This window comes from Sphaerodactylus townsendi, linkage group LG05, assembly GCF_021028975.2.
Source record: "Sphaerodactylus townsendi isolate TG3544 linkage group LG05, MPM_Stown_v2.3, whole genome shotgun sequence".
NCBI lineage: Eukaryota > Metazoa > Chordata > Lepidosauria > Squamata > Sphaerodactylidae > Sphaerodactylus > Sphaerodactylus townsendi.
In genome coordinates, this window is record NC_059429.1 from 100,677,596 (window position 1) to 100,704,948 (window position 27,353).

The window sequence follows — 27,353 nt, forward strand, 5'->3', positions numbered from 1 at the left end:
CAGGGATGCCTGAAGTCACTGTGGGTTCTGTGGGGCAGAACCTGGAATGAGTTGCAAAGAACCAAATTTAAACAACAAAATGGTTTACTTTTCTTTACAATTAACACTTTTAAAACATCAACATTTAACGTTACAATTCAAGGTCCTGTTCAGGTTGCATTTCAAGTCCTTCTATTTACAGTCTACTGATATTGCCAAGTCCAAATCTTCTTTGCAAGTTGGCTGGCTCCTGAAGACTCCAAGGGCTTGATGAACAGGTTGCAACATGATGAAGGTCTCCAGGAGAACTCTCACCCATTACAACCACAAAAGAAACCCTGAAACAATAAACTCCAACATTTACAACACAGCAAAACAACAACTACCTTCCCAGTAGTTCCCAACAATATTGAAATTACCTTAACAAGGTGTTAAGGGCTTATACAAATCAAGGTCCGAGTCTGGTAGCCTTGTTCTTCTGCAAAAGAGCTCTTTCAGCCTCTCTGCTGCTCCGAGTCTCCACCCCTTACTGGGTCAACCCATTCTGGGCCAACCCATTCTGGGCATGGGGGTTACAACTGCTTTTCTAACACTTTACTTAGTTTGAGTTGTGCTGCCCAGCTGAAGACCAGATTACAATGGACACTGAACTGAGTGTAGCTTTTTCCTCATTCTTCAAAACAAAATAAAGATCTGAAAAGTGGGCGGGGGGAAAAGAGGCACAGGGTTTTGTAATCCCATCTTTTCTGGCAACTTTGCAGTTAATTTTTTCCAGTTGCTGTTCCCCCTTTGGATCATTCTTCCCTTCCCTACTCTGGTTCTTATTGCTGACTTTGTAGTGGTGAACTTGGTGGTAGAATGATGCTGGTTTTATTTATTTATTGGATTTTACTCTTTAGTATTGTTTTTTGTTGTTAATAATCATCTTATTTGATGCTCTTATTGATACTTTTAAAAGATTGTTTTATTGTTCTTAACTGTTAGTGGAAGCCACTGAGGCATATTAAAAGTACAGGATACATACACTATAAATGTTTCTTTTTCCTATATGAAAAATCATCAAAAATCTACACATGGATTGTCTGCCTGTGAGAATGAGGGGTCCCCTGAAGTTCCGCCCAAAATTCTAAAGCAGATTCAACTGCAGATTTCTCCCATCATTGTAGGATTATTTGACAATCTCTTTTTGATGAGCTGTTCGGCATTTTTAACTGCCCCTTTTTACAGACTTCTACTTTTCTGCCTGTTCTAAACTGTAGAATTGGAAAACTGTAAGCATTCTGTGATCATCTAGCCTCTAGAATTTTAACACAATTCTCTTGAGCTCTATTAGATATTCCTTGTTCTTTAAACTTGTAGGATGAGACCATTCTTAACAGTTACTGAACTGGTCTTCTTAACCTCCCCCCACCTCTCCCCACCTTGGAATTACCTTGGGATACTTGTTCAGTCAATTCTAGCATGCTTTCCTTGATAGACACCTGTAATGTTGACTCCTGCAGTCTTCCCAATGCAGAGGAAAATTCCTTAAGATCCTTTGCCAGCATGAAGGTAGAATTTGGAGGTAAACAGAGGAATAGTGTTGGGGCTTTACCTTTTCTCAGTTAATATCTTCTATCCACCTTATAAACATTCAGTTTTTTAATTCTTGCACCATTTTCTTTTTTAATTCTAGGAGGACAGTGCAGACCTCAAGTGTCAATTGCATTTTGCTAAGGAGGAATCTGCTCTAATGTGCAAAAAACTGACAAAGCTAGCCAAAGACAATGACAGCATGAAGGAGGAACTAATGAAGTATCGGTCCTTGTATGGGGACTTGGAGAGTTCCCTCTCTATAGAGGAGCTGGCTGACTCCCCTCATTCCAGAGAGGCAGAGCTGAAGGTCCACCTGAAGCTTGTTGAAGAAGAAGCTAATATCTTGAGCCGGAGGATAGTGGAGCTTGAGGTTGAAAACCGAGGGCTGAGGGCAGAAATGGATGACATGAAAGTTCAAGGAGACAAAGATCTATTGGGACAAGACATCCGGTTTGCCTTCTCCCTGACAAACTGTGGGGACTCAGGGGAGAGTATAGCGGAGCTCAGGAGGCATTTACAATTTGTGGAGGAGGAGGCAGAGCTGCTAAGGCGGTCGCTGATGGAACTGGAGGAGCAAAACAAACTCCTCATGAACGAGCTCAATAAGTACAAGTCAGACCATGACCTGGACATCACCCTCTCTGAGGACAGCTGTTCAGTGATCAGTGAGACCTCTCAAGAAGAGCTGGCCACTGCCAAGGTCCAAATCGGTGAGCTGAGTGGCAAGGTCAAGAAGCTGCAGTATGAGAACCGAGTGCTGCTCTCTAATCTGCAGCGCTGTGACCTTGCCTCATGCCAGACCACCCGGCCCATGCTGGAGACCGATGCTGAGGCTGGGGACTCTGCCCAGTGCGTTCCAACGTCCCTTTGGAGAGAGGTGCCAGTTGGGGGAGAGAATGACACTAAGGAGAGAGCACCTGGAAATGGCCTTAGCAATACTAGCAAATCTCACGAAACCAGCCCTAGCAGGCTTTTCCAATCCAAGGACTTTGAGACCCTCCTTGACATCAGGGACCAGGCTGCTCTGGTCAGCAAAGCCATCGATGTCCTGATCTCAGATGCCAACGGTTTCACCTCCAGCCTAAAGCTCTGCATGGACAACGACTGTGCAGAGCTGGTGCTGAGTGAGGCCATGGATAACGAGAGCACCACAGATTCGAAGCTGATCAGTGCCATTTTGATGCGGCTTGGGGTCCTTCAACAGGAGTTGAACAGCTTCATGAAGAAGGTGGACCACGTTGGTGATTGTGTGAAAGACCAGAAAGACTCATTGCCAAGTTCTAGCTCCCAGAATGCCATGAAAGAGGCTTTGCGGAAAGAGCAAAACTCTGAATTCCAGGTGAGGGTTTCCCCTAGATGGTTGACAGTGATTCCCTTAACAGTGACTATTGCTTTATTTGCCATGCTGTTTCTCCTGCTTTAACAAATCGGCACCTGACCCTGTTAATGTAACTTCCCTTTTCTGCCTCCTCAGAATGAAATAACACACTAACCACTGGCTCAATGCATGGAACTGAGGCCAATGATGAGATAGGACTCTGGTTCAGCAGAGTGTGCGCTGGGCAGGAGGTGGATTGAACTGTGTGCTGTGCTGTGACTGCTGCTGACTTTTACTTTATTTAGTGTCTGATAGAGTGCGGGTTTGTGCAGAACAGAGAAATGACACAGCCCTTTCCCAGGAGGTTTACGTTCAGCACATAGCCTCACATATTTATTTTTTGAAGTGATAAAAGCCTGTAGTTCATTTTAACAGCACATTTTCACATATGGAGAGAGCTGCCTGAAATAGCACCACTGTGAAACTTTGCAAAGTTAACTAGGTTGGAAAAAAATGTTTAATTTGAACTTTAATTAGATAAGTTTGGAGAAATGACTTCCCCTGAGAAATGTGCTAATAAAGTATTGGTTTAATTAATTCAAATGTTAATTTAAGAATAGTTCCTGAGGTAGGAAGGGATGAGAGCAACAACATACGAGCTATCATCAGTTTAAACATTCTGTTATTATAGCACTTTGCATGCCAGTAATTTCACCAATTCATGTGGCAAACCTCAGAAGTGAGCTTTTGGAGTCACAAGTGGAGGTGTTGTTGAGTTGTCCACAAACAAATTTGTGTCTTGAAAAAAAATCTGGATCAGAGTCACAGTGCTGGGACTTTGGGTTTAACCCCCAACCTCCAATTATTTTTGCTGTTTTGTTTGCTTTTGCTCCCTGAGGTGTCTGTTTGTCCTGTGTAGAATACACAAAGATCCTTACCAATGCCTGTGTTTTTTCTCTCACAAGAAAACTAATAAGAGCCACAGACTGAGATTGGGCAAATAGCATGTGGGTGGGGGCAGGGTAAAGGGCCAATCCCTTTCTTACATGTCACAACTCTGATCTAAATTGGGGTCCCTACAGTTCTAGTTTATAATTTAAAAAAGAGCATTAGTAGGAGATCCCACTATTGTGGTTGGCAGTGTCCTAACCGCGTAGTCTTCAGCAATCCAGTGACTCCAGTGAAATTAGAAGACTTACGATTGAACTGTAAATTGCACTGATTAACATAGCCACTAAAATTTGATTTCAGTTGAGGATGATTTTACTTTAAAGTCTTCAGTCCACTAGAAGAAAGTGTCCCAGGTGTTCGGTTTCATACATGGTAGATCTTGAACATAACATGTTAAACACTTGGTATTGCTGCTTCCACATGGATTCAAGATCATGAGCTTGGTCTTTAATTTGGACACAGATAATTTTTGGGTGTAAAGATGGAAAGCGGATTAGATTTCCTCTTAACTGTAGGATTTATGTTTCAAAGCATTGTCCCAGGAAGAAAATTTCAATGCCTGTTTGTGAAACTTAGAAGAGGGAGGAAAACGAAATCATTTCCTCATTTCAACTGTTGTCTCAGCTTTCCTCATTCAGAAAGCTGAGGGGAGTTGCACAGAAACCCCTTGTTGCATCGGACTGCTACTGTTGGCCCTAATGCTTGGTTTAGTTGATGGTTCATCGGGTTATGGATGTGAGGTATCATAGACTCCCCTGCACTCACCCTTTGTAGACTGGACTGAGGTGCTGAAAATGACATTTCTACAAACACATGGTGTATCTGGTGCTTTGGCAAGCTGACCCTATACCCATGGACTGTCAGCCTTTCTGAAGCAAAGTAGCCAAGGCCTCAGAAACCTAAGAAAAGGCTAAAAGGAAGGGAAGGAGTTCTGGGAAGCTGGGTTGGGTTTACAACCTCCTAAAGCACACTCCAGTTTTTCCAGAGTTCTATTTTTACGCATGCTGCTGGCTATCCCCTTCCAATCCCAACTAGGTCCAACCCCACCCCTGGCACTGCATGGCACCATAACTGGTGTTTGCACATTTTTTCCCTCTCTCTCTTTTTCCCCCTCCCCCAAACAATCCAGCCCACGTGTCTGCTCATTTTGTGTCTGCTTTTGTTTTCCACTTTGTCTTCCACCACAGTAGTGAAGCTCCTGCTCCTCTTCATCCTTTTTGTTGTCTTGTAGCTCTCTTATTGTTCCTGAGACCCATTGTTTTGTTTGTTTTTTCTTTTTTCTTCTGCTCTTTTGGTTTGTTCTCATCAACTTGCCCATGCATGCAGCAGTCTGACTTTAGGGAGGCCTCAGACTGGGACGTCGGGGAGAGCAGGCCCTCTGACCTCTACCGCAGCAGTAGCAACAGCACCACCATTGATACAAGTGCCAGTGTGGATCTTGACCGAAGTTACAAGTCATACCAGCCAGAGGAGAAAGACTCTTATGCATCTGAGGTATGTACTCACCAATCCTAGAGAAGGGAGGAGAGAGGCTCTGGGGAAAATGTCCTGGCTGGGGAAATGCCAGTTCAAGACATATATATCTTTAGGTAAAGGTAAAGTTTCCCCTTCAGTCATGTCTGACCCTGGGGTACCACTGCAAGCAGTGATTTCATAGACAAGCCATTTTTGTGGGGTAGTTTGCCATTGCTTTCCCCAGCTATTCTTTACCCCCTAGCTATGTGCTAGGTACTCATTTACCGACCAAGGAATGGATGTGTGGTTGAGTTGACCATGAGCCAGCTGCCAGGATATATGCCCCACAGGGGGCTTGAACTCCTGACCGTGTGAGTGGCAGTGCAAGCACTTAACCACTACGCCACGCAGCTCCTTATATATCTTTAGTGAGGTGCAAAATAAAACTTGGGTAAGGAACATTATGGGCATGAAGGCAGATGTAGCATTCCATGAAGACTGAAACTCTCTGTTCCTTGTATTCAGTGCTGGTCCAGAGGAGGCACTTGATTTTGTTTTGCACATGTCCTTCATTCTTGTGTGTTCCTATACAGCACTGGCATATAATTTCTGGATACATAATGGGCAAAGCTTCATTAAAGCTAGGGTTTAAGAATGACAGCATGCATATCAATTTTTTAAAAATATTTTTTATTGTACAGCTTGAATTTTCCATTATATATTTGTGCACTTCGTCTTACATTTTCAAACAATACATTTCCCCCTTTTTCTCCCTTCCCCCCATGATATCTTCTTTACAGTTTTGTTTTACCCAAACAGCAGTAAGTTCATTCTTTGTTGCCTCTTCTCCCATATTTCTTCGTTGACTCCGGCTTCTTTCATCCAGTCCACATATATTGTCCATATCTTCAAAATTTCGCTCTGTTTCTCTTGCCACAGTTCATTTTTTGATATTATATCGAAAATGTCCAATGTCACTTGTTCCAAAATATATTCCAGCCATTTCTGGATTGTCCATTTTTTCTTTTCTTTCCAACCCAACCCTATTGTTGCATGTGCTGCTTTAATCATTATTTTATACATTTGACTGTATTTTTTGTCTACCCTTCCATCTTCCATTACACCCATAAACATTATATCATTGTTTAAAGCAATATTAATCTTCACCAATTTCTCCATATATAACAGTACACTTGCCCAAAATCTTTTCACCTCTTTACATTCAATCCACATATGACTATAGTATGCCTCCTGGTCCCCACAGTGCCAACATTTGGGACTAAGTCCCTTTATCATATATGCTAATTGTTTTGGTGTTCTGTACCATTTTAATATCACTTTTCTTTCTAACTCCATATATTTCTCAGTCTTTATAATTTTCCATTTATTTATTAATTTTTCAATTTTTGCAGTATCTAGAGAGCCCTCCTTCTCCCATTTTTGATTCAATGTTCTTATTATGAATTCCTTGTCATCTATCATATATTCATATATATGCCCCCAAATTTTCCTTTGTTTTTTTCATATAGTTCTAAATACTTAGCCATTATGCATTCTCCTTTTATTCGTGAAATCCTTTCCCATATACCCCTCAATACCAATCAGTTCTCATTTCCTCCTAACTCTATAAAGTTTTGTAATGTCATTATTTCTCCTCCTTCTCTAATTAAGTTTGCGTTTGCCACTGTTTGAATTCCTTGCATATCAATTTAACAGTCTTTCAATACAAATAATCAAAAAAGGAAGGAGTGCGGTTTTTGCATCAGCAGTATGTTGATTTCTGCTGATCAGCCAGACTCAAAGCAGCTCTGTGACTGTTTCTGAGCAGCTCTGTGACTCAACTTGCATTAAATGCTTACTGGACAAGGAAGTTTATTCAGTGGCTACAAACAAGCCTACTAATCAGCCAAATACTTCCAAGCTACCTGGTTTCTTGTTGTTTTCTAAAGTTGCCACACTAGTAAATGGACAAGTTTAAAATTGCCAAGAACAAATATAGGAAATCAATCAAGTTTGCAATGGAACATGTGACCTGAAAGCACAGAATCATGAGCATAGGCCCAGAGCACTCCTGACTGGCACTGTTCCCTCAATAGTTAGCAAAACTTGCATGAAAAAGAGACATGGGGTGTTCCCCCATGAGGTTCGCAGTAATTGTTGTCTTTTTCAACTGTTCCTGCAGATCAAGGAGTTGCAGCTGGTTCTTTCGGAGGCCAATGAGAGCTTGAGGGGCCTGCAGGAACAGCTCTCCCAGGAGAGACAACTGAGGAAGGAGGAAGCAGAGAATTTCACCCAGAAAATCTGCCAGGTCAGAGAGTTTTGCCTGGAGCCACACTTCAGGCTATGAAGCAGACATGTCACAAATGCTTTGAGGACTCCAGCACGGGCCTTGCAGCTTCAGGCACACTCCAGTGCACAAATCTGTGGAAGTACAAAAGACCTCCTGTGCTCTTTAACTAAACAGATAAATGCATCCACCTGAGTCTTTGGGTTCCCTACATGTTGAGTATACATGGCTTGGGCCCCTTCCGCACACGCAAAATAATGCGTTTTCAAACCACTTTCACAACTGTTTGCAAGTGGATTTTGCCATTCCACACAGCTTCAAAGAGCACTGAAAGCAGTTTGAAAGTGCATTATTCTGCATGTGCGGAATGAGCCTTGGAGATGAGTCCATAGCATGCATGCTGTGATGTCATACTGAAACCATGTCGGTATTTGCTTGTATTTTTATTTATTTTTATTTTGCGTTGTCAGAGGTGTTCACGCAGGAATCCATTGGTTGCTGTGGGTTTTCTGGGCTGTGTGGAAATGGTCAGGAGGTTTTAACTTCTACCATTTTGCCCATATCTGTGACTGGCTGACATGCCTATGGCAGATGCCTATGACAGATGCAGGCGAAACATTAGGAGCTAAAACCACCAGATCACGGCCACACAGCCCAGAAAACGTACAACAGGCAGCATTTTTATTTTATTTTATTAGATTTAGTTCCTGTATCTTTCCTGGCAGAAACCAGGCTCAGAGTGGCTTACAACCAAAATATAACAATTAAAGACTATAATGAATACAAAGGTTAAAACCATTCCATTAATCCAAGAAAGTATATTTTATTTATTTATTTATTTTATTTTATTGGACTTTTATACCGCCCCATCCCGAGAAGAATCACAGGTGATTGCACAATATATAAAAATACAGTAGCCCCCCTTTCAGAGTAGGAAGTAGGTTTACCAAATCGAATAAATAAATAAATAAATAAATAAATAAAATAAGTAGTCATTTAAGGCAGCGATAAAAAGTTTTCATTTCCTATTTCAATTATAAAACTCAGCAAATTAAAGTGGTGTCCAGCATTCCAGTAATAAAAATCCCTCCCCCCTCAGAGAGGGAGGCATGGCGAGTCTCGTTGGATGACAGGTGGCCCAGTTGTCAAGGGCCGAAGGAACGGGGCACTATTAGCGGCTGGTTCCTCCAAAGGCCTGGCGGAACAGCTCCCTCTTACAGGCCCTGCGGAACTCCCTAAGGTCCCGCAGGGCCCGGACAGCTGGTGGAAGAGTGTTCCACCAGGCTGGGGCCAGGGCCGTAAAGGTCCTGGCCCGTGTGGAGGCCAGCCACACCACTGAAGGGCCAGGGACCACCAGTAAATGGCTGGCCTCCGCCCGATCCGAGGAGGAGCCCGTGTAGACATGGGGTGATGCGGTCTCTAAAGGATATCAGATGGTCCCAGGCCGCCAGTATGGCCTTTAAAGGTCAGCACTACTATCTTAGAAGATGATCCGGAATCCTCTACTGGAAGCCAATGCAGCTGGCGCAGCACTGGTTGGATGTGTTCCCAGGCGGCGCTGCCTGTTAGCAAGTGCGCCGCTGCATGCTGAACCAGTTTTAATCTCCGGATCAAACGCAAGGGAAGGCCCGCGTAGAGCGAGTTACAATAGTCTAATCTGGAGATGACCGTTGCATGGATCACAGAGGCCAGATCCGTTTCCATATAAATATGTTAATAACTTTGCATAGAATGTACCTAACTTACTCCTCTCTTATAAGTTTTTTTGTGTTATACAGGTAGCTTAAAAAGGATCCATAACACTTCTGGGCAGCATTTATTCAAGGGGGAAATGACAGTAGGGAGGATCAGAGAGGAAGGAAGTGGGGCAAATGAATGGGGAAGAGAAAGAAACAGAAAAGAAAAGAGTGAAGGGAGACCAGCTAGTGTGGAAGCCATCACAGCCCTCAACCCGGCAGAACAGGGTCTTGGTCTCATTGGACAGAATTCCACCAGGCTGGGGTCAGGACTGAAAAAGCCCTGACCATAATTAAGGAGAGCTGGAGATCTTGGAACAAGTCCCTGGAGCAGCTGGGTGCTTCTGTTCTGAAATAAAAATGGCCATTCATGATTACTCCATGGTGAGAACTCCTGCCACTGTGACTTAATCCAACACCTACTCTGTTCAGAGTGACACAGCATCAGCTTTCACCTAAGCCATAAAGTGCTGTTTTTGCACCATCAACAAAGAACCAAAGCTACTTAAGATGCTCCCTTGCAAGCCTAGAATCCAAAGTTGTCTTTGTTTCCTTGCCCTTTCTAATGAAATCTCTTAACAATATACAGAAGCAAAATACAGTGCTAAAACAGTTTCCTGGTGCTTTGATTGATTGATTGATTGATTGATTGATTGATTGATTGATTGATTGATTGATTGATTGGACTTTTATACCGCCCCATCCCCGAAGGGCTCTGGGCGGTGTACAGTATAAAAACAATATTAATATAGGTAAGTAACTAAAACCATTAAAACAGCGATAGCAACGGTAAGAACAATAATAGAGGCGTCCGACTAACCCCAGTTTTTAAAAATTCTCCCCGGAGGAGGAGGACAAGTGCCAAGATGACAGGCCCAGATGTAAAGGGCCAACTGGGGGAGGGGGGCGGCCATTCAGCGGCTGGTTCCTCCAAAGGCCCGGCGGAACAGCTCCGTGAGCCCTTTACAGGCCCCTGGGCACGGAACCTCATTGAGGTCCCAGCAGGGCCCTGGACACCCTGGAGGGAGGGTGTGTTCCCACCAGGCCGGAGGGCCAGAGCCAGTAAAAGCCACTGTAGCCTCAGTGTGGAGGCCAGCCACATCATTGAGGGGCCAGGGACCACTAATAAATTGGCCTCCACAGAGCGGAGAGGCCGTGCAGGGAGTTAGCCTTCTGTGCTCATTCGATCTGTAGGTATTGCATGGCCGAAGCATCAAATTTATGTTATGGTCCCCCCCTACCCCCCCAAAACCAACCCAAATAACAAAAAAGAGGGGGGGCGCTTCTGGTTTCAGATAGATTTGTGAAAACATGCACAACATGAATGGAATGTTCAGACATTTAAGCAGGTTGACAATGCGGGTGTTTGTGTATCTGTGTTTGCAACCATAGTCTAAATTTTTCTAATATCACTTTATATGGTCAAAATAGAACATGTGGAAATGCAGCTTTCTCGCAAACCCTTGGCTTCCACAAACTTGATTAATAGCTAGTCATTTCACCTGAGGCTGTGGAGGAGATTCAGGCAGTGACTTGAATTCTCTCATCTTTTGGAGGGTCCACTGGAAGAGAACACCTGATCCACCTGAGGCTATTAAAGTACAATATCCTGTAACTACTAGTGCCTGTAATCCATCAATAAGCAATACCTTGGTGTCATGTACTTCTGGCCCTCTGTGTAGCCTACTCAGTCTCTCCCTTATGTTCTTGCCATTCCTGTTCAGCTGAAGGAAGATCACCAGAAGGCCCTCCTGAGGCGGGAATTTGAGCAGCAGAGTCTGAACCTTCAGAGGAGGCTGGAGCAAAAATTCTGGAGCCAAGAGAAAAACCTTCTGGTGCAGGAATCCCAGCAGTTCAAGCAAAATTTCTTGCTCCTTTTCATGAAGCTCAAGTGGTTCCTGAAACGTTGGAGACAGGGCAAGATTCTGCAGAATGAAGGCAATGACTTCTTAGAGGTATGGTGAGCAGCAAGCCGGCCAAGTGTGTACTTGGAGAACTACTATGCTACCATTGAGACTGATGTGGCATAGTGGATAGGGTTGGACTAAAATACTCAGAGAACCTGCGTTCGAATCCCTGCTGTGCTATGGAAACTAGCTGGGTGACCTTAGACCTGTCACACACTCAGCCTAACCTACCTTACAGCGTTGTTTCACAGCAAAGGATGTTCTAAGATGCTTTGGGTCCCCATTGGGAAGAAACACAGGATATTAACAAAGTAATGCAAATGCATTTGATTTTAGAATAAACAGTTATAGCATTTGCAGGTGTTTTTGCTTCTGTTAATAGTTTTTGCTGAGTTTACTTTTTTTCCAGTTCTGCAAACATGGCCACATTGTTTGCTCCCCATTTTCTGTAACTCAAGGGGAAGAAAGATAAGGTTAAGATAATAGAATGAATGGTACTATTTGTCCATGTGATGTCATGTGATTTTTTTTCTTCTATTTTACCATGTGTATCAGAAGGGTCCCATATCAGCTCAGCTGTGTCTAACTCCTCCTGTCTGTTTTGTCTGTTCTTTGGAGGCAAGCTTCGCTGTCTGACCTTCAGCATTCAAGTCCCCTCAGCCATACATAGTATAGCAAAGTGAAGGTCAGCCATTTAGGGTGATTTTTGCATACAAGGCTTAGGTTTATTTATTTATAGTTAATTTTTTGTTTTTGTTTAGATCCGAATGCAAATTAATAACATTCAGGGTGGTGGGAACAAGACGTGTAAAATGCTTTTTATTATCACAGATGAAAATGTACTAAGAGAACTGGCCTCCTCACAGATGCAGAGAAAGTTGCAAAGTCTGCTGTTGCCTGAAGAGGCCTCGGCTGTTTGTGGCAGCCCGTAAGCCTCATTCTAGCATACATTCATTTTATCCCTGCTTTCTTTTAGAGAGGCATCATTTTTTGTTTGTTTTACTTGTCTGATAATCTCCTATCAAGCATTCCCTCATCTGAATAGGATGAGAAAGGGAGGTTTAGTCAGAGAGAGAGAAATAACACAGTCCCTTGCTAGTGCAGTGGATTCATTCCTGCTGAAAGCAAAATACATGGTCTGTGGGCAGCTGAGTGATTGTAGGCTTGGGAACAACAGCCTCTTTATAGGCCAGGCTGAGGAGGAATTCAGATGACTCTCCTCAGACGCAAGTGTACCATAGAGTGCCTGGTGCAGAAAAAGCGACAAGGCTGATGTGGCAATGGAGCAACGTTCCAATGGACATGCTGCAGAGAGCCTCATCTGGTGCTCTAGCCTCTTCTGTTTACCTTATTGCACATAGTCCTAAGCCCCTGACCATTGGATGGACTTTACAGTAGGGCACATATTGTTTTTTTTGCACCCAAATCACATAGTGCAGACGTCCAAGCTCTCCTGCTTACGTTTTGCTCCGTTCTGTGCTTTCTCAGGTGAACAGCATGAAAGAACTGTACCTGCTGATAGAAGAGGAGGAACTGAACCCCCAGCAGCAAGCAGATAACAAGACGTGTGCTGGAGAACTCTGGTCTCAGAACGCGGTGAGCTGGGATGTGGGAGCAATAGGAGACCCGGCATCTATAGAGCTTCAGCTTCTGAGGATTCATTGCAGTATTTTAGATCTCTCTCTCTCTCTCTCTCTCTCACACACACACACTCACACACACACACACACACACAGAGAGAGAGGTACACACACACACACACAAACACACCCTCCATTGGTATGGATTCCTTGATACCTCTGCTTGATTTGCATTCATCTGAACAGATGAACTGACTTCTTTGAAAGTTCTGCCTGTAGTGTTTGATCTCAGATGGCCCGCATATGTATGCAAGGAGAGCTAACTTTGGTGCCTATCTTGGTAGGTATCTTTGGTGCCTGTGGTGAAAAATCTGTGAACTCTTTTTGGGCAGGTTCCAAACTTCCACATTAAATCAGTCTCAGAAGCAACTTTTTATTCCTGCATGGATACTAATGGAGTGCAGCAGTCCCCAAAGCAGTCCCAGGACAGTGCAAAGTAAAAGGGGAGAAATTGCCTCTTAAGAAAAATAGGTGCTGAATAAATCAAATTAAATATGCTGCATTTGCCTGAATCAGGTAGGAAAGTGTGAAAATCTGATCTTGAGTCTGGTACAAGGAGTAGAGGCAGGCGGAGGGGGGGAGCAGAGAAAACCCACACCTGTTCCTGGGATCAGAGTGATCTGTTTACACCCACAGTGATCCTGAAAGCTTTTCAGGAAAGAGACGAACAGAGATGGTTTGCTATTGTCTGCCTCTTTATAGCAACCTTGGATTTCTTTGGTCTTCCATCCTGGTACTGGCCACAGCCAACCCTGCTTAGCTTTCAAGAGCTGAGGAGATCAGGCTAGCTTGAGTCATCCAGGGTCGGGGCCATCTGGGGTTAGGAAAAAGCCCTGTAGAAGTGATCCTTTATCATCACGCAGGGCGTCTCAGAAGGGGCGGGCTTGCTGTTTCTTCCCTGAAAGAGATTGATGTGCAAAGTGAAAAGATCAGGATCACATCTCCCTTGCATGCTATGAGCCATGGAAGAAGAGGGGAGAGGGCAATGAAGGTTTGAGGCAGATGTGTGTTATTTTATTCACTGGTCACATGGTTTCGAGCCACCCCTCCCATTCTTCCCCATGTTTCCTCCGTACCTCCCCTCCCATGGCCGCAGTCCTGGCTGCAAAATGAAAGATTCCAAGGCTGCAGGTAGTAAAAATAACAATAGTTTAAGATATGCATGGTAAGTAAATTTGATAGAAAATACAGTTTGGATTTTTGGAATTTGAATTTTCCAAAACAATGTTGGGAGCAGGAGGAAAGATAAAAGTGGGAGCGCTGACATTTGAATATGCCCAGGATTCCCAGATTGATCTTTGTGCTTAATCGGGTTTCCTTTGCAAGCCGGGTTGCACCATACAAAGTCTTAAGTGTTCTGTAGCTCCCCCCTCCATGGAAAGATGCCTTTTGCTTGCTTTTTTAAAGGCTGCTGACATAGAGCCAAATCAGACAAGATTATGGAATTTCGTGAGCAGAGTTTCCAGGGGTTTTACAAATTCAATTATCGGACTTCAGAATTCTTATACCAGTCAGGAAAATGGCATGAAGTGAAGGGGAGAGTCAGGTTTGACTCCCCACTCCTTCACATGAGCATCAGACTGTAGTCTGGTAAACCTAGTCTGGGTTTATTTCCCACTGTTCCATAAGAAGGCTGCTGGATGACTTCAGGCCAGTCACAGTTCTCTCAGAACTCTCTCAGCCCCACTTACCTCACAAGGTATCTTGGGGGAGGGGAAGGAAAGGTTTTAAGCTGCTTTGAGGCTCAAATGTCGACAAACGCAGGGTATAAAAACCAACTCTTCATCTACGTTTGTGTCTAAGAGTGTCAGACCTAGGACTTGGGTGACCCAGATGCAAATCCAGGAAACTCACTATGTGACCTTGGACCATTCACACTCTCCATTATCTACCTTACACGATTGCTGTAAGGCTAAATTGAGAGATGGGAGGACTGTGTATATGTCTGTGATCTCTCTCTGGAGAAAGGACAAGGTAAAAATATAATCTAAAGGAATTTCTGGTGCTCAGAGGATTGTAGGAGGTGGTAACCAGTGGCTACACTGTCCAAAATACATCAGAATTTATTAAGCATTTTTTTATCTTAGCAGCCCAATGAGTACGTCAAGACCCTGTCAGACATGAAGGTGATCTTAAAGGAACTGTGCACAGAGCTGCGTGAAGAGAGGAGAGGCATGAACGAACTGCAGCAACAGTTTGTCAAGGCCAAGGCAACCTGGGAGATGGAGAGGACTGAGCTCAAATGTCTCATCACACAGGTCAGACTTTCAAGAATCACACTTTACTCTGTCAGCTCCCTGTGTAAGCCCCTTCCAGACTAGGGATACCATTTTCCCTCTGGGGTTGGGGGATGCCGATGCCCCTGATTTCCTTTTCCCATGTTTGCCATTTTTGCAGCCCCTGGGAGGAAAATAATGTTAAAAAATGCTGACAACAATAACATGAACTCATTCTGGGAAAACCTGGAAGTGAAGACAGTCTTTTCTAGGAATCACTGAAAACTCTGTGGTTTTACCATGGACTTTTTTATGATTCCTAGAGAGACGTGACATTACTCCTTCGTTCCCCCAAAAGTGACATCATGCTGTTGACAACTCCACAGAATGTTCCTGCTTGTCTCCTGCTAGTCTCTGTTGCAACAAGTTGTGCTCATCCTGCTGAGACCTTCAGTTATGTTCTGTGATGGGAGAAGGGGGCCTCTGAAATCAATCAGGTGATGCCTCTTGATAGCAGAGCATCAAATCCACAGAACTCTAGGGTATGTGTAGCTTCATAAATTGGAAGGAGTGCACTGTACACACTAAACTTGACAGTCTTTCTGCTGAAAGGGTTTCTGTAGTAGACAGAGCTGTCAGTTGTTGAGGGGCCTATTTCTGCCCACCTTTTCTGTGAAAAATATCTGAAATGGTGTAATTCTAAATGTGGGTCATATAGGTAGGCCGATCAGTGAGAGAGTCCCACAAGAGACATTGATAATGTGAGTTAAGCACTGTTGCTTTCTTTGTCTGGGAAAGGATCGTGTTGGAAGGAAGCAGGACAGCATCTATGTGAGGAACCAATAAACTGGCAGTTTTGGTACAATGTGAGAATGATTACAAGGTACAATATTATTCATTTTGGACTATGCTGGCTTTTGCCTGAGGTGTAATTTCAGCCAGTTGTCTGACCTGGTGCTCATTTAAATACAATAGTAATAAAGCAGAGAGTATGTCTGCATGCACTCAGAGTTATTTTCCTCACTACTGAGCAATCTCACGCATCTGTGATGAGGAACCAGGCCTTGTAGGTCAGGCAGAGTCTTTTTCTAGGCAGGCTTGAGTTACTTTGAGTGTCTCTCACTCAGTGTCCTAGTTTCTGACAGTGTGCTTTGCATAGGAGGTGGCAGAAACCCACTTATGAATTACTTTGTTCTAGGCAACAGGTTATTATCTATAGTGCTGTCTACATGGCATTCTGCAGAGCAACAAACGAGACAATAAGTCTGTGCCCCAGGGAGCTTGTAATCTAAAGTTTAGCACAGGATGAAGCTGTAGAAAGGTGAAAAGTTGGAGGGAAGTGGAATAAAGGAAGAATGTGCGTGCATGCCCCAAAGTCAGTTTTGAGAGGCGATTTGAAAGGAAGTGCGAAATGGCACTTTGTAGCTCTTGGCCTTCCAGCATAAGGGGCAGCAAAGGAGGATGAGAAGGTTTGTTTAAGGGAACAGGAGAATTTAGATGACTGGAGAAGCAGTGGTCAGAAACCTTTAGAGGGAAGGGTATGAACACGAGGGGAGCAAGAACATGGAGGCTTTACATGTGAAGATGGGGGATATAGGCTGGCCAGGGATGATACATGTTGTCAATGTGGAGACCCATTTCGGAGACATCACACGTCAGAACAACAGGAGAGGGGAACAATTTAGGATTTAGTGGATACAGGTGGGATTCTTGAGATGTAAAAAAGATCAGGTTAGAGAAGACTGTAGTAATCAAGTCATGATCAGGGCATGGGTCAGACTTCTGCTTAAGAAGAAAGAGAAGAGCTGACATTTTTGCAGTGTTGTACAGGCAGAAGCTGCACAACACAACTGAATATGGGCAGCAAATGAGAGGGGGAATGGAGTACAACATAAAGCCAACGTTTTGTATCTTATCAGCAAGGTGGATATTGGTGGTGTCTGACGGTGCAAAAAGTATATGAAGAGAGAAGGAATAAGAGGAAAGTTGAGGCGTTTGGAAATCTGACATATCTGCATGGATTCTTTTTTGCTGCCACAGACCAGCAGTTGGAGATGTGGGATTGTATGGAAAGGGAGAGTTAAAGGTCAGAGCTTTATGTCCTCAGTGTCCAAGTAGGTCTGAAAAAAGTTAGTTTGGATTAGAGCGTGAAATGCCACCACTGAACAAAGCATGGTCACGATGTAAACACTATAGGAATAAAAGCTTTTTTTGGGTCTCATGTAACTTTGATGACTGCATGATGGGTAGATGTTCAACAGCTGGATCCTTTTCATGTATGATGAGAAAAGCTGAATTTCTGCCTGGTATGTAGGTTACAAAGACTCAGCAACCCTGGTAGAAAAACATAGACCACCCTGAACTGCTGCCTTTCCAAGAGGAAAAATAAGCAGAATGCTACAGTTCTTCTTAACTGGATGTTGTAAAAAACATGGAACTTGCACTGTGTTACCTTACTCTCCTTGTCTAATACAAACAATGTGCAGTGTGCCGTCATCACACTGCCTTTTTCCGCCCTCGCCTCTCATAATCTTTTCCATGAGGTGGGAGGTGGGAGATCCACAACACAATGAATCATCATTTGTTCTTTCTGTGTTAAACACTATGAGGAAGAGTGAGTAAAGAGAGAGTGTCTGCTCCTTTTACAGTGTCTGGTTTGGCCTTGGCATTTAGGTGGTACTTGCATGAGATTGTGCAGACATGGCCTGGTGCCTGTCCTTTTTGTGTGTTTATTTCACTCTTGCACTCTGCTGCATATGGCAAGCACAGCAAGAAAGCCTCTTGTCAACCGGCATGACGTTAGGACTAATGCAGTCTGGCACTCAGCCTTGGTGTGTGGCTTTGGAAAAATGTAATAAAATTGAAGTCTTTATACTGTAGCTTTGCAGCAGCTTGCTGTAGAAATAGCCGAGCAACGGTGTTTCTGCCCAACAAAGGGCTCCCTTCAGAGCCGGCTGCAAGCAGCTCACGAGCTTCCTCTCCATGTGTTCCAAAACACTCTGGCTTTGTGGATGCTTGCAGCAAAATCCCCAGATGTGGCTGTAAACGTTGCCTTCAGCATTATGCCTTTTAAAATTAAGACTCAGGGTACAAACTGACTCATGTATTTATTTGTTTAAAACATTTATATGTTTTAACATACCATACCCCTAAACCAGCTGTTTCTTAGACAGACTTACAATTAAAATTAAATAATTATTTTAAGAAAATCTGCAAAAGTAGCAAAACTCTAAGCAGCCCCTCAAAGTGCAGCAGAGATTTTGTATCATGCTACTTATGCCCTTGCTTGCACGCTTGCATGCCTGCTTATGCGGCAGCACATTAAACCCTTATGAGTAGATTCTCCTTTTCCTGTGCCCTGCTTCCGCAAAAAACAAACCCCAAAACATTATTGCATTCCTGTTGGCAGCCCTGTTTCTTTTGTAAGTTCCACAGTCTAGTTCATGTAATGGGAAGCTAGTCCACCAAATTCAGCCTGGGTTATCCTCATTCAACTTCACACTCGTGGCTGCACTGAGGATACGTGAGCAGTCACAGTTTACAGGCAGTGGTGCTCATGACTTGGGTAACATTTTCACCTCAGATTTTCATGACTGCAGAAACCGGAAGCGTCAGTTGTGTGCAGGTGTTCACCATTTTATATGTTATATACTCCTTGTGAAGGGACTTCTACATCAGCTAGTTAACAGCCATGTGAAGTTCACTCCTGTTTTTAACTCTGACCCTCTGACTGTGTTGTAGGTCACAGATCTTCTACTCTGAGAGTGTTTGTGGTTGCCATATGTGTAGGAACAAAACAGTATCCAAAGCCATTGCTTATAGGCTCCTTGGAATTCCATGTGGTGTCCTTCCTTGATGTTTAGTTTTCTTGAAAGAGGCAAGAAAACATCACATTCTTTGTTCCTTCTGTGTTCTTTTTGTTTTCTAATCCTTTGTGGGCATCTGAGTTCTAACTCTTAGGCTAAATATTTATTTCCATCAAGGGCAGGAAAACATTAAGAGAAGCATCAATATTTTGATAGTTATCTCAGCTGCCCCTCCAAGGCTGGTGTCCAAGAAGCTTTCTCCATTTTGTATGCTGGAAGTGATGTCTGAAAGTCTGGCAACGTGATATCACAAAAGACTCAGACACATGTTCAGATAATGTGCATGTACGTGAATGTGCAGTTCAGGCTGCTTGTGTACCATTTTCATAAAGAGTAAATGTGGTGGGGTTAGTGTGTAGAAGGGAAATGAGCTGTCTGGTTTGTGGCTAAAATGAAGAGTATCATCCTCACCCTTTGTGAATTGCTGAGTCACCTGCTTATTTCCTCTGCCATTAAAATAACTTATGAAGAAGCAAGCTCATATCCTGTGTGCCCCCTCATGCTGCTCCCAGTCTTTTGTAAAAGACTACTTTCATTTTTGCTCTCAAATCTCCTCAACACTGTCATCATAGACTATTTCATCATAATAACAGTGTGACTATTTTTTGCGCACTTCATTATTCCAGCACCTTTCTAGCACTGTTAGAAACCCTGTGGATTCACACAGCAGTGATGGTTTTAAAAAGCCTGTGTATGGGAATGGATGCTGGTAATTTCCTAAACCCTTCCATTAAAACCTAAGTGTGACCTTAGCTCCTTTTCTCTCTTAATCTCATTTTGACTGAAGTTCTTGTTTTGTTTTGCCTTGTATGCTGCAACTGTGAATGAATGAATAAAGGTTTCCAAAATCATCCCGGACATTTTTGAACAACCTGTGACAGGTCAGGCCCAGTATCAATAACTCCTGGGAGTAAAGCAGTTTGAGGTAGAGTCTTTGGGTGTTTACCAGGTTTCTTGGGATCTTGGGAACTCCTGTGAACTTCTGCCTCTCTTCTTTCAGGCCCAATTTTGCTCCCTCTGTCTCACTCTTCCCAATCAGAAGCTCTAAAAACTGACTTGGTTGCTGCTACAAAAGGACCGCCTCAGTTCCTTACACATTACAGTTATGATACCTCTGCAGGGACTTTGCAGGACTTAGTGTTTTACCTGTTGAAAGTGACTGTTTTCATGTTTACTTCAGAGGCAGCAAGATGAAGCAATCAATTGCTTACCTATGGAGGTGTGGGGTATTCAAGCACTCCCCAAACCAACCAAGCTGTTTGATTCTAGTTCCTTTTCAGAGCATACTTTCATCAAGGTGATTAATTCCGTAATATTTCCTAACACCTCTTCGGCTCAGTATTGATGATCTGTCCTATTAAGTGGGCAAAGGCTGTTCTGTTGTGATTGTAAAGTCAATTTCTTTTCATGGGCTTTCCTCAAAAGAAAAGCCAGATTTGGCCCTGCCCTGCCTCTCAGCATGGTTGCTCTTGTCTGTAAACACCCATCTTTTCGCCAGCTATGTGTTCAGCATCACATAAAGTGTTTGGGTGCAGCCTGAAATTATCGGGATCTTAATGGCTGCCATTGAGGCAATCTCTGTTTATGAATGTTATTGATTTCTCTCCCATCCTTTAGCTGATGTGAGTGAAAAATATTAAGCATTATGTGTGCCGCACCTAGGTCCTTCAGGGAAATGTGTTTATTAGGAGGCAATTAATAGACACTTGGCCCTTGTTCAGAGTTATGTGGATCAGTATTGATCATTCTGTTCTAGCTCACTATTGAAAACCCTGCTGCCCATCCTGTGGTTTGCCGCAGTGATAAAAAATGCGGAACCTGCTTTGAGTCAGACCAGACAGTACACAGACCAGACAGACAGTAGGCACTTTAGTTTTGTATTGTCAATTAGAGGCTCAGGGTTATATTTATTTAAAAGATTTATGTCTTGCTTCTCAGTGTAAAAAATTTTTAAAGGCACTCTTAAGGTGGACAATGAGATGAGCACAATGATTTCAGGGCTTCTGGTGGTCTTGCCGAACTTGAACCAATAAATACTAACTTAAAATTTCTGTTGAAGTCTTTCACAGCCAGAATCAACAGACTGCTGTGGATTTTTTTGGGCTGTGTGGACATGGTGTGGTAGTTTTTGCTGCTAATGTTTCCTTGTATGTATGGCTGGCATTGCCTCTGAAGATGCCAACCATAGATGCAGACAAAACATAAACTACCAGGCCATGGTCACACAGCCCAGAAAACCCACAACAGTTAAACATTACTTTTCAGGAGTTATAAACATGCATGAATTCTTTTAATTGTCATATACCCCATGCTCTCCATTGACATTTGCAGCAGTAGAGTATTTCTGAAATTTGTTTTCCAGCTTGAAATTGATCATTCACCAGTTCATAAGTTAGCTCTGATATGCACAAATGTTGAACAAACTCACAGATTACTTAGGAAAATCCAGTCCCATGCACAGAGGTTTTCTTTATTCCCTAGCATCAGAGGTGTAGCTAGGTAGACTGGAGCCCGGGGACAAAACTTGAGTTTGGCGCCCCCCCCCCCGGTGTGGGTGGCCATTCCCCCCCCCCCCCCACAACCAAACAATGATTTTTTGCACCAGGTCATTTCTAAATCACCATAGAACATGCCCCAACACAGCAATAGTCTATACCACTCAGCAAAAATCAAACATTTAGACAATTTTTTCAGAATGCTTTCAAAATGTTTTACTACAGCAGTCGTCCCTAGGCAGAAGGGAAAGTAGCTGCCACATTCCTCCAAGCCAGGCAGTGCAAGTAAGCATGTAAATCTCTCACAAATCACCCCCAGCAAAACATTTGCCAAACGAATGTCAGCGTCATCTCTCACAAAACACCTCCCAGCCCCAGCATAACATACATGGCTCTCTCCCCAATCAAATGTCTTTCCTAATTTTGTCCTCACACCAACCCTATGAGGTAGGTTGTTAGCCTGAGAAACAGCTCCAGCCAGTGCAAGTGGGTATTTAGCATGCAAATCTCAAAAATCACCCCCAGACAGCTCTACTCCAGCTGTCAGGATGAGTGGTGTCACCACCACCCCCTTCCTTGCCAGGCTCGTATACAGTGGTCCATGGGCTTAGATTGGAGAACTCTGTATAGCAGTGGTGGCGAACCTATGGCACGGGTGCCAGAGGTGGCACTCAGAGCCCTCTCTGTGGGCACACACAGAGTCGCCCACAGACACACACACATACAGCATTTATTGGTAACTGATTAATCTGAGATTTAATTATCTGTGACTGCATCCCAGAGAGTCACCCATTATTTCCCCAGCATTCCCGCTTCCTCTGGTGCAGTATCACTAGAGTGCTTTAAAAACATTGGCTGTTGCTATTGCTATCACACCATCCTGATTAGCCCAGTTGGGTTCAAGGTTGTCAGGACTTAGAGGCTAAGTAGGGTCACCCATGGTCACTACTTGGATAGGAGGAGACTACCAAGGAAGACCAGGTTGCTATGCAGAGGAAAGCAATAGCTAACCACCTCTGTTTCTTGCCTGGAATGCTCCATGCAAAGGATTGTCATGAGTCAGTTGCAACTCAATGGAATGTTCTCTTTAATTTGTATTCCAAAAGTGTGCACTTGAAGTTCTAAAAATCCTTTGCCATGATCTCTGAATTCTCAGCTTTCATTAACACCCCCCCCTCAATAGACTTATTCTTTGCAGAGTTATAAAGCTAGAAATTCAGAAATCATGCTGGTAGATCTTTGGTAGTACACACTTTCTGACCTCCTAAACCTCATTGTGAGGCTGGGGATGGGAAGAAGCAGTGGTGGGATTCTAATTTTTTAACAGCTGGATCTTTCCCAACCAGCTGGGCAGCCTCCTTGGAAAGGAGAGTTGCTCAAGCCAGCAACCCTCATCTGGGGGCTGCTGGGGCTTCTCTCCTACAAGGAGGGCTGGGGAAGAGGTTGGCTGGGGAAGAGGTGAAGAGGGAACCACAGTTCCATCCACGTAATTTTTAAGCACTTCACTATTTGAATTTTTTAACAGGATATGTTGGGGATCAGTAATAAAGGCAATCTGCGGCTATATCCTGTGCCTGTCTGAGCCCCCTCCCAGCAGGGTGTCCCCCCTACAAAGTGCCCCCCTAGGAAGACTCCTAGTTTGGTACAGGGTGGGAACCTTGCCAGCCTGTGTCCCGCCAGGGATTCCCGCTTGCCAACTTCCCTGCCAGGACTTTGGTCCTTCCTTGTCCCAGCCCCCTCATCATAAGGCGCCGAGCTGGCATCCCCACCACCCCTGAAGTTTTCCTTGGGGTTCTGCATCACTACCTGCACCCGCTCTAACCACTACTGCTCCACAAGTGCCTGGCACCAGCCACAGGAAGGAATCGAAACTGCCTGTTGGGGCGGGAGGAGCGATGGGCCCACGGAGGAAAACTAAACAAACCTTCCTGGTGGAGAACCAACAAGCGCTGCTAGGACTGGAGTCCCCCTCCCATTCCCGCCTATTTGGGCGCCTCTAAATAAAGGGAGGGAGCTGACCAGGCCGTCTGCGCCCCCCCCCGGGCCATTTGCATGCACCCCGCACCCCGTGAGCGTGTGCTTGCCGTCTACTCCACCAGTCCTCTCCCAGCCAGAGCGCCCTTCGGTGCTGCCGCCCGCCCGTTCCCTGCTCAGAACAGGAGGCCGTGTGAAGCGGCCGCATCCCTCTCCCCGCAAGTGCATGAGGTCGAATAAAGCCTCCAGCACCCAGCCAGCAGCACCCCCCTTCTCTCTCCCTCACTACCTTCCCAAGCCTCTTCTAAGGCCAGTTGTTATGCCAGGGGGAGGGGGGAGCAAAACTAAACAAACCTTCCTGGTGGAGAAGCAACAAGCCCTGCAAGGACTGGAGTCCCCCTCCATGCCCACCTATTCAGGCGCCTCTAAATACAGGGAGGGAGCTGACCAGGCTGTCTGCCCCCCCCCCCAGCGTCTGCTTGCCACCTACTCTCCCAGCCAGGCGCCCTTCGGCGGCGGCACCCGGCGGCCCAGCTGGCGTGCGCCCGCTCGTTCTCTGCTCCAGAACAGGAGGCCGTGTGAAGCGGCCGCATCACTCCCAGCGAGTGCATGAGGTCGAATAAAGCCTCCGGCGTCCAGCCAGCAGCAACCCCCTTCTTTCTCCCTCCCTCAGCCTCTTCTAAAGGCCTTGAGTGAGTCGTTATGCCAGGGGAGGGCAATGAGCCCGCAGGGGAAAACTAAACAAACCTCCCTCGAGGGAGAAGCAACAAGCCCTGCAGGACTGGAGTCCACCTCCCATGCCCACCTATTCAGGCGCCTCTAAACACAGGAAAGGAGGCTGGCAGCGGCGCACCGACGGCCCAGATGGCGTGCAGCCCGGTGCCCCCTGTTCTCTGCTCAGAACGGGAGGCTGTGTGAAGTGACCGCATCCCCCCCCCCCCGCAAGTGCGAGGTCGAATAAAGCCTCCAGCACCCAGCCAGCAGCAACCCCTTCTTTCTCCCTCACTCCCTTCCTAAGCCTCTTCTAAGGCCTTAGTGAGTTGTTATGCGGGGGGGGGGCAGCAATGGGCCGGCGGATGAAAAACAAACCTGCTTCCTGTGGCTGGGACTAGGAGGGACACAGGCTGTTGAATTCGGCACTGGCAGGACTTCGAAGGCAAAAGCCGAGCCAGCTTCTTTTGCCACGTGCCTGCTGCTGCCGCTGCTTGCTTCCTCCCGGGCCTTCTCTCACCTCTCCTTCCCTTATGCGCTGCTACAGTCACTCAGCAGGGGAGGAGGTTTGTGCAACCTCCGACCACATGCGCTGAGAGAAGGAGAAGGAGGCAAGGCACGCTGGGTCAAAGGGAGGCGGAGCTTCCCCGCCCTTCGACTCTGGTGGCTTGTCTGAATGGTGGGACTGGCCCAGAGAGGCTACCGTCCAGTGTGGGCGTGGCTAAGGCAGGCTGCCGACTGCTATGTGCTTGGCTTCACATGATCTGGTGCAGTCTGGGGAGGTGGGGGAGGGGCCCGCCGCCCGACATTTTGGCGCCCCCCACGTGACCGCCATTGTTGCGCCCGGGGACAAGGGGTACCCCTCGTCCCTATGGAGAAACGCCACTGCCTAGCATGATTCACTTATTGCTGCTGAGTCTTCTATTGAATGTTACACGGCATAGAAGAGTAGATGACTTGCGTGAGCCGATATTAACACATATTAGAGAATATACATATGAATCTTTTCTCTGTTGTACCAGCCAAACACATATAACAAGCAAGGTCCTATTACAATTTAATTTGAAGCGAAGGAACTTAATGGGTTTTTAGAAATGGGAGAAACCTAACCTCTCTGACCTGTTTTCTCCAAGTGCAGCCCTGCAATGCTTTCACTGCATCCTCAGCAGCAGGGAGGTACCTGCTGTTCATAGTTAGCATAAATGTCCATAAATTGGGTGGTTTCGTTAATTTAAGGGCAGTGAGTGAGCAGGCATTTTGGTAAGCACAGAATGTCTGAGTTGCGCTACCCAGCCCCTACCATTACCATCTTTGACTCTCTGCACAGATGGCTAAGATCTCTGATAGGCTATAGAGTGAAATTAAGCTACAGTTAACTGAGTGCAAATTTGGTGGACCCAAGCCATTAGTAACATGCAGTGAGAAATCAGATACTTCATTTATTTAAATAGTTATGACATAGTGCTAATGTCCCTAATTTAGAGGACTGGGAGCATTGTATTAGCATTTGTGATCACCCTGCAGTATAACTTTATGGCACGCTTCATCTCATGCTGGCAGTTGATAGCATGTACACAGTGGGGAAAGAGGCTTTGTTGTGCAGTAAACATAGCTGCCATCCGACGCTAAGTATAATACTATCCCAGAGCAAATACAGGTCCACTGTTTCCCAGAAATCTTTCAAGATTACGGTGGTGCTAAACTTGCAGGGTGCCCTAATCTATCTGTCAGTATCTGGTTGTACTGTAATGTGAATTTCCTGCCTGCTGCTGAATGTATGCAGTGGGGTTTGAGATGCAAAATTTGCATCAGACTCCAACAATCATTGTAATCTCTTAGTTCAGTTATTATATCAATGCAATAGCTTATGGAGAAATTGTAAACTGAAGCCGCTTTAGTTTGAGTGCGCCTGCATTTCAGCATTCCTGAGAAGACTCATTAGGGTTATAATAAAGAAGTTTTGAATAATAACCCACTTGCTGATATTGTACTCTAGAGATACCATTATTAGGTTTTCATGGTACCCCTCCCCCAAATGCCCATTATCACCCGGAATAGCATCTGCACTGAACGGCTGTTATGCATAAATGCAGTGGATATGCCCAATTATTATCTGATTAGAATAATCATTTCCTCTTCAGCTATCTGAACTGTCAGGTGCCAGTGAGCATGGGAAATGGGGCTTCTAAAATTGGCTTACCGTTCTCTGGAGTGTTGTAGGAGTTTAGAGCTTTTTTCTAATTGGGCCATGTGGTTAACTTGTGTCCAAAGGCACACACTCTTGTTCCTCTTCACGGGCTGGTTTTCCTTGTTATTTATCTGTCTTCCATATGGCTGTGCAGGAGTACCAGAATAAAGAGATTCTGTATTGTTTTTACTTCACATTTACTTGCCATTGTCAATGTAAAGCTTTTCTGTTCTTAAAGAAACATACAGATATATCTGTAGGTGTGAGTTTATCTGCTGCAAGGAGAGGTCTAATCTCCTTATTGCTGAATTGACACACGTGCAGTCTATGGCTTCAAGTCCTCTCACCCCCCCCCCCCCAGTCTCCATTCCCCCCCCCCCCCCCGTGTTCATCTGTTCAAATATTTGTTGGAACCTTTTTTAAAAAAAAGATCTCTTAAGCTTAACAAATCTGTTTTGGGAAGAGTTGGAAGTGGGTTCATGACTGGCCCGCAGGCCAGCTAGTCCACATTATTCACAGGCATACTTTAAGGAGGCCAGTGCGAGTGAGTATGTGTATGACCATGATTAACACAAGGACTAGGCGCTGATTTTTGTTCAAGTCCATCTTTTGCTGTGAAGGAGGAGTGCAGGTTACTGTTGAGCTCATCTAGAGATGCAATATTATGCATGCCCACAACAGGCATCGTTAAAAGTTATGTACATCTGTATGCATCCTTGGAGCAAAGATGGTATTCAGAATGTTAACCGCAAGGGTACTCCCTGATTCATGTATCTTCCTAGACAAGGAATTATGCCATAGACTTCCTTGGCATCAGCATGTTACTGGAATCCCCTAATTATGACAGATGCTGCAATTTGACCTTTAGTTCATAATGTGCAGGCAGAGTTGTTGGAAGTATACTAACCTCTAGATGTGTATGTGTGAGTGACTGAAAGAGAGAGAGAAGTACCCTCAAGTTGCAGCTGACCTATGGCAACTCCATAAGGTTTTGAAAGCAATTGTTAAGCACAGGTGGTTTGCCATTTTCTTCTTCTGTGAAGTCTTCCATGGTG

The 27,353-nt window shown here is 44.8% G+C and overlaps 1 protein-coding gene across 3 annotated transcripts in view; it reads left to right on the plus strand.

Annotated features, from left to right (window-relative positions):
* The window catches only part of SOGA1 (suppressor of glucose, autophagy associated 1), a 110,968-nt gene that overhangs the window by 62,669 nt on the left and 20,946 nt on the right, over positions 1–27,353 (plus strand). Inside the window, exons 5-10 of one of the 3 annotated variants that reach the window (XM_048496035.1) lie at positions 1,655–2,893; positions 5,150–5,317; positions 7,461–7,586; positions 11,026–11,256; positions 12,697–12,804; positions 14,936–15,106. In XM_048496035.1, coding sequence (XP_048351992.1) covers positions 1,655–2,893; positions 5,150–5,317; positions 7,461–7,586; positions 11,026–11,256; positions 12,697–12,804; positions 14,936–15,106 — 2,043 coding nt within the window. The remainder of the gene's footprint in view (positions 1–1,654; positions 2,894–5,149; positions 5,318–7,460; positions 7,587–11,025; positions 11,257–12,696; positions 12,805–14,935; positions 15,107–27,353) is intronic. The other 2 variants (XM_048496036.1, XM_048496037.1) reach the window with 2 other exon arrangements.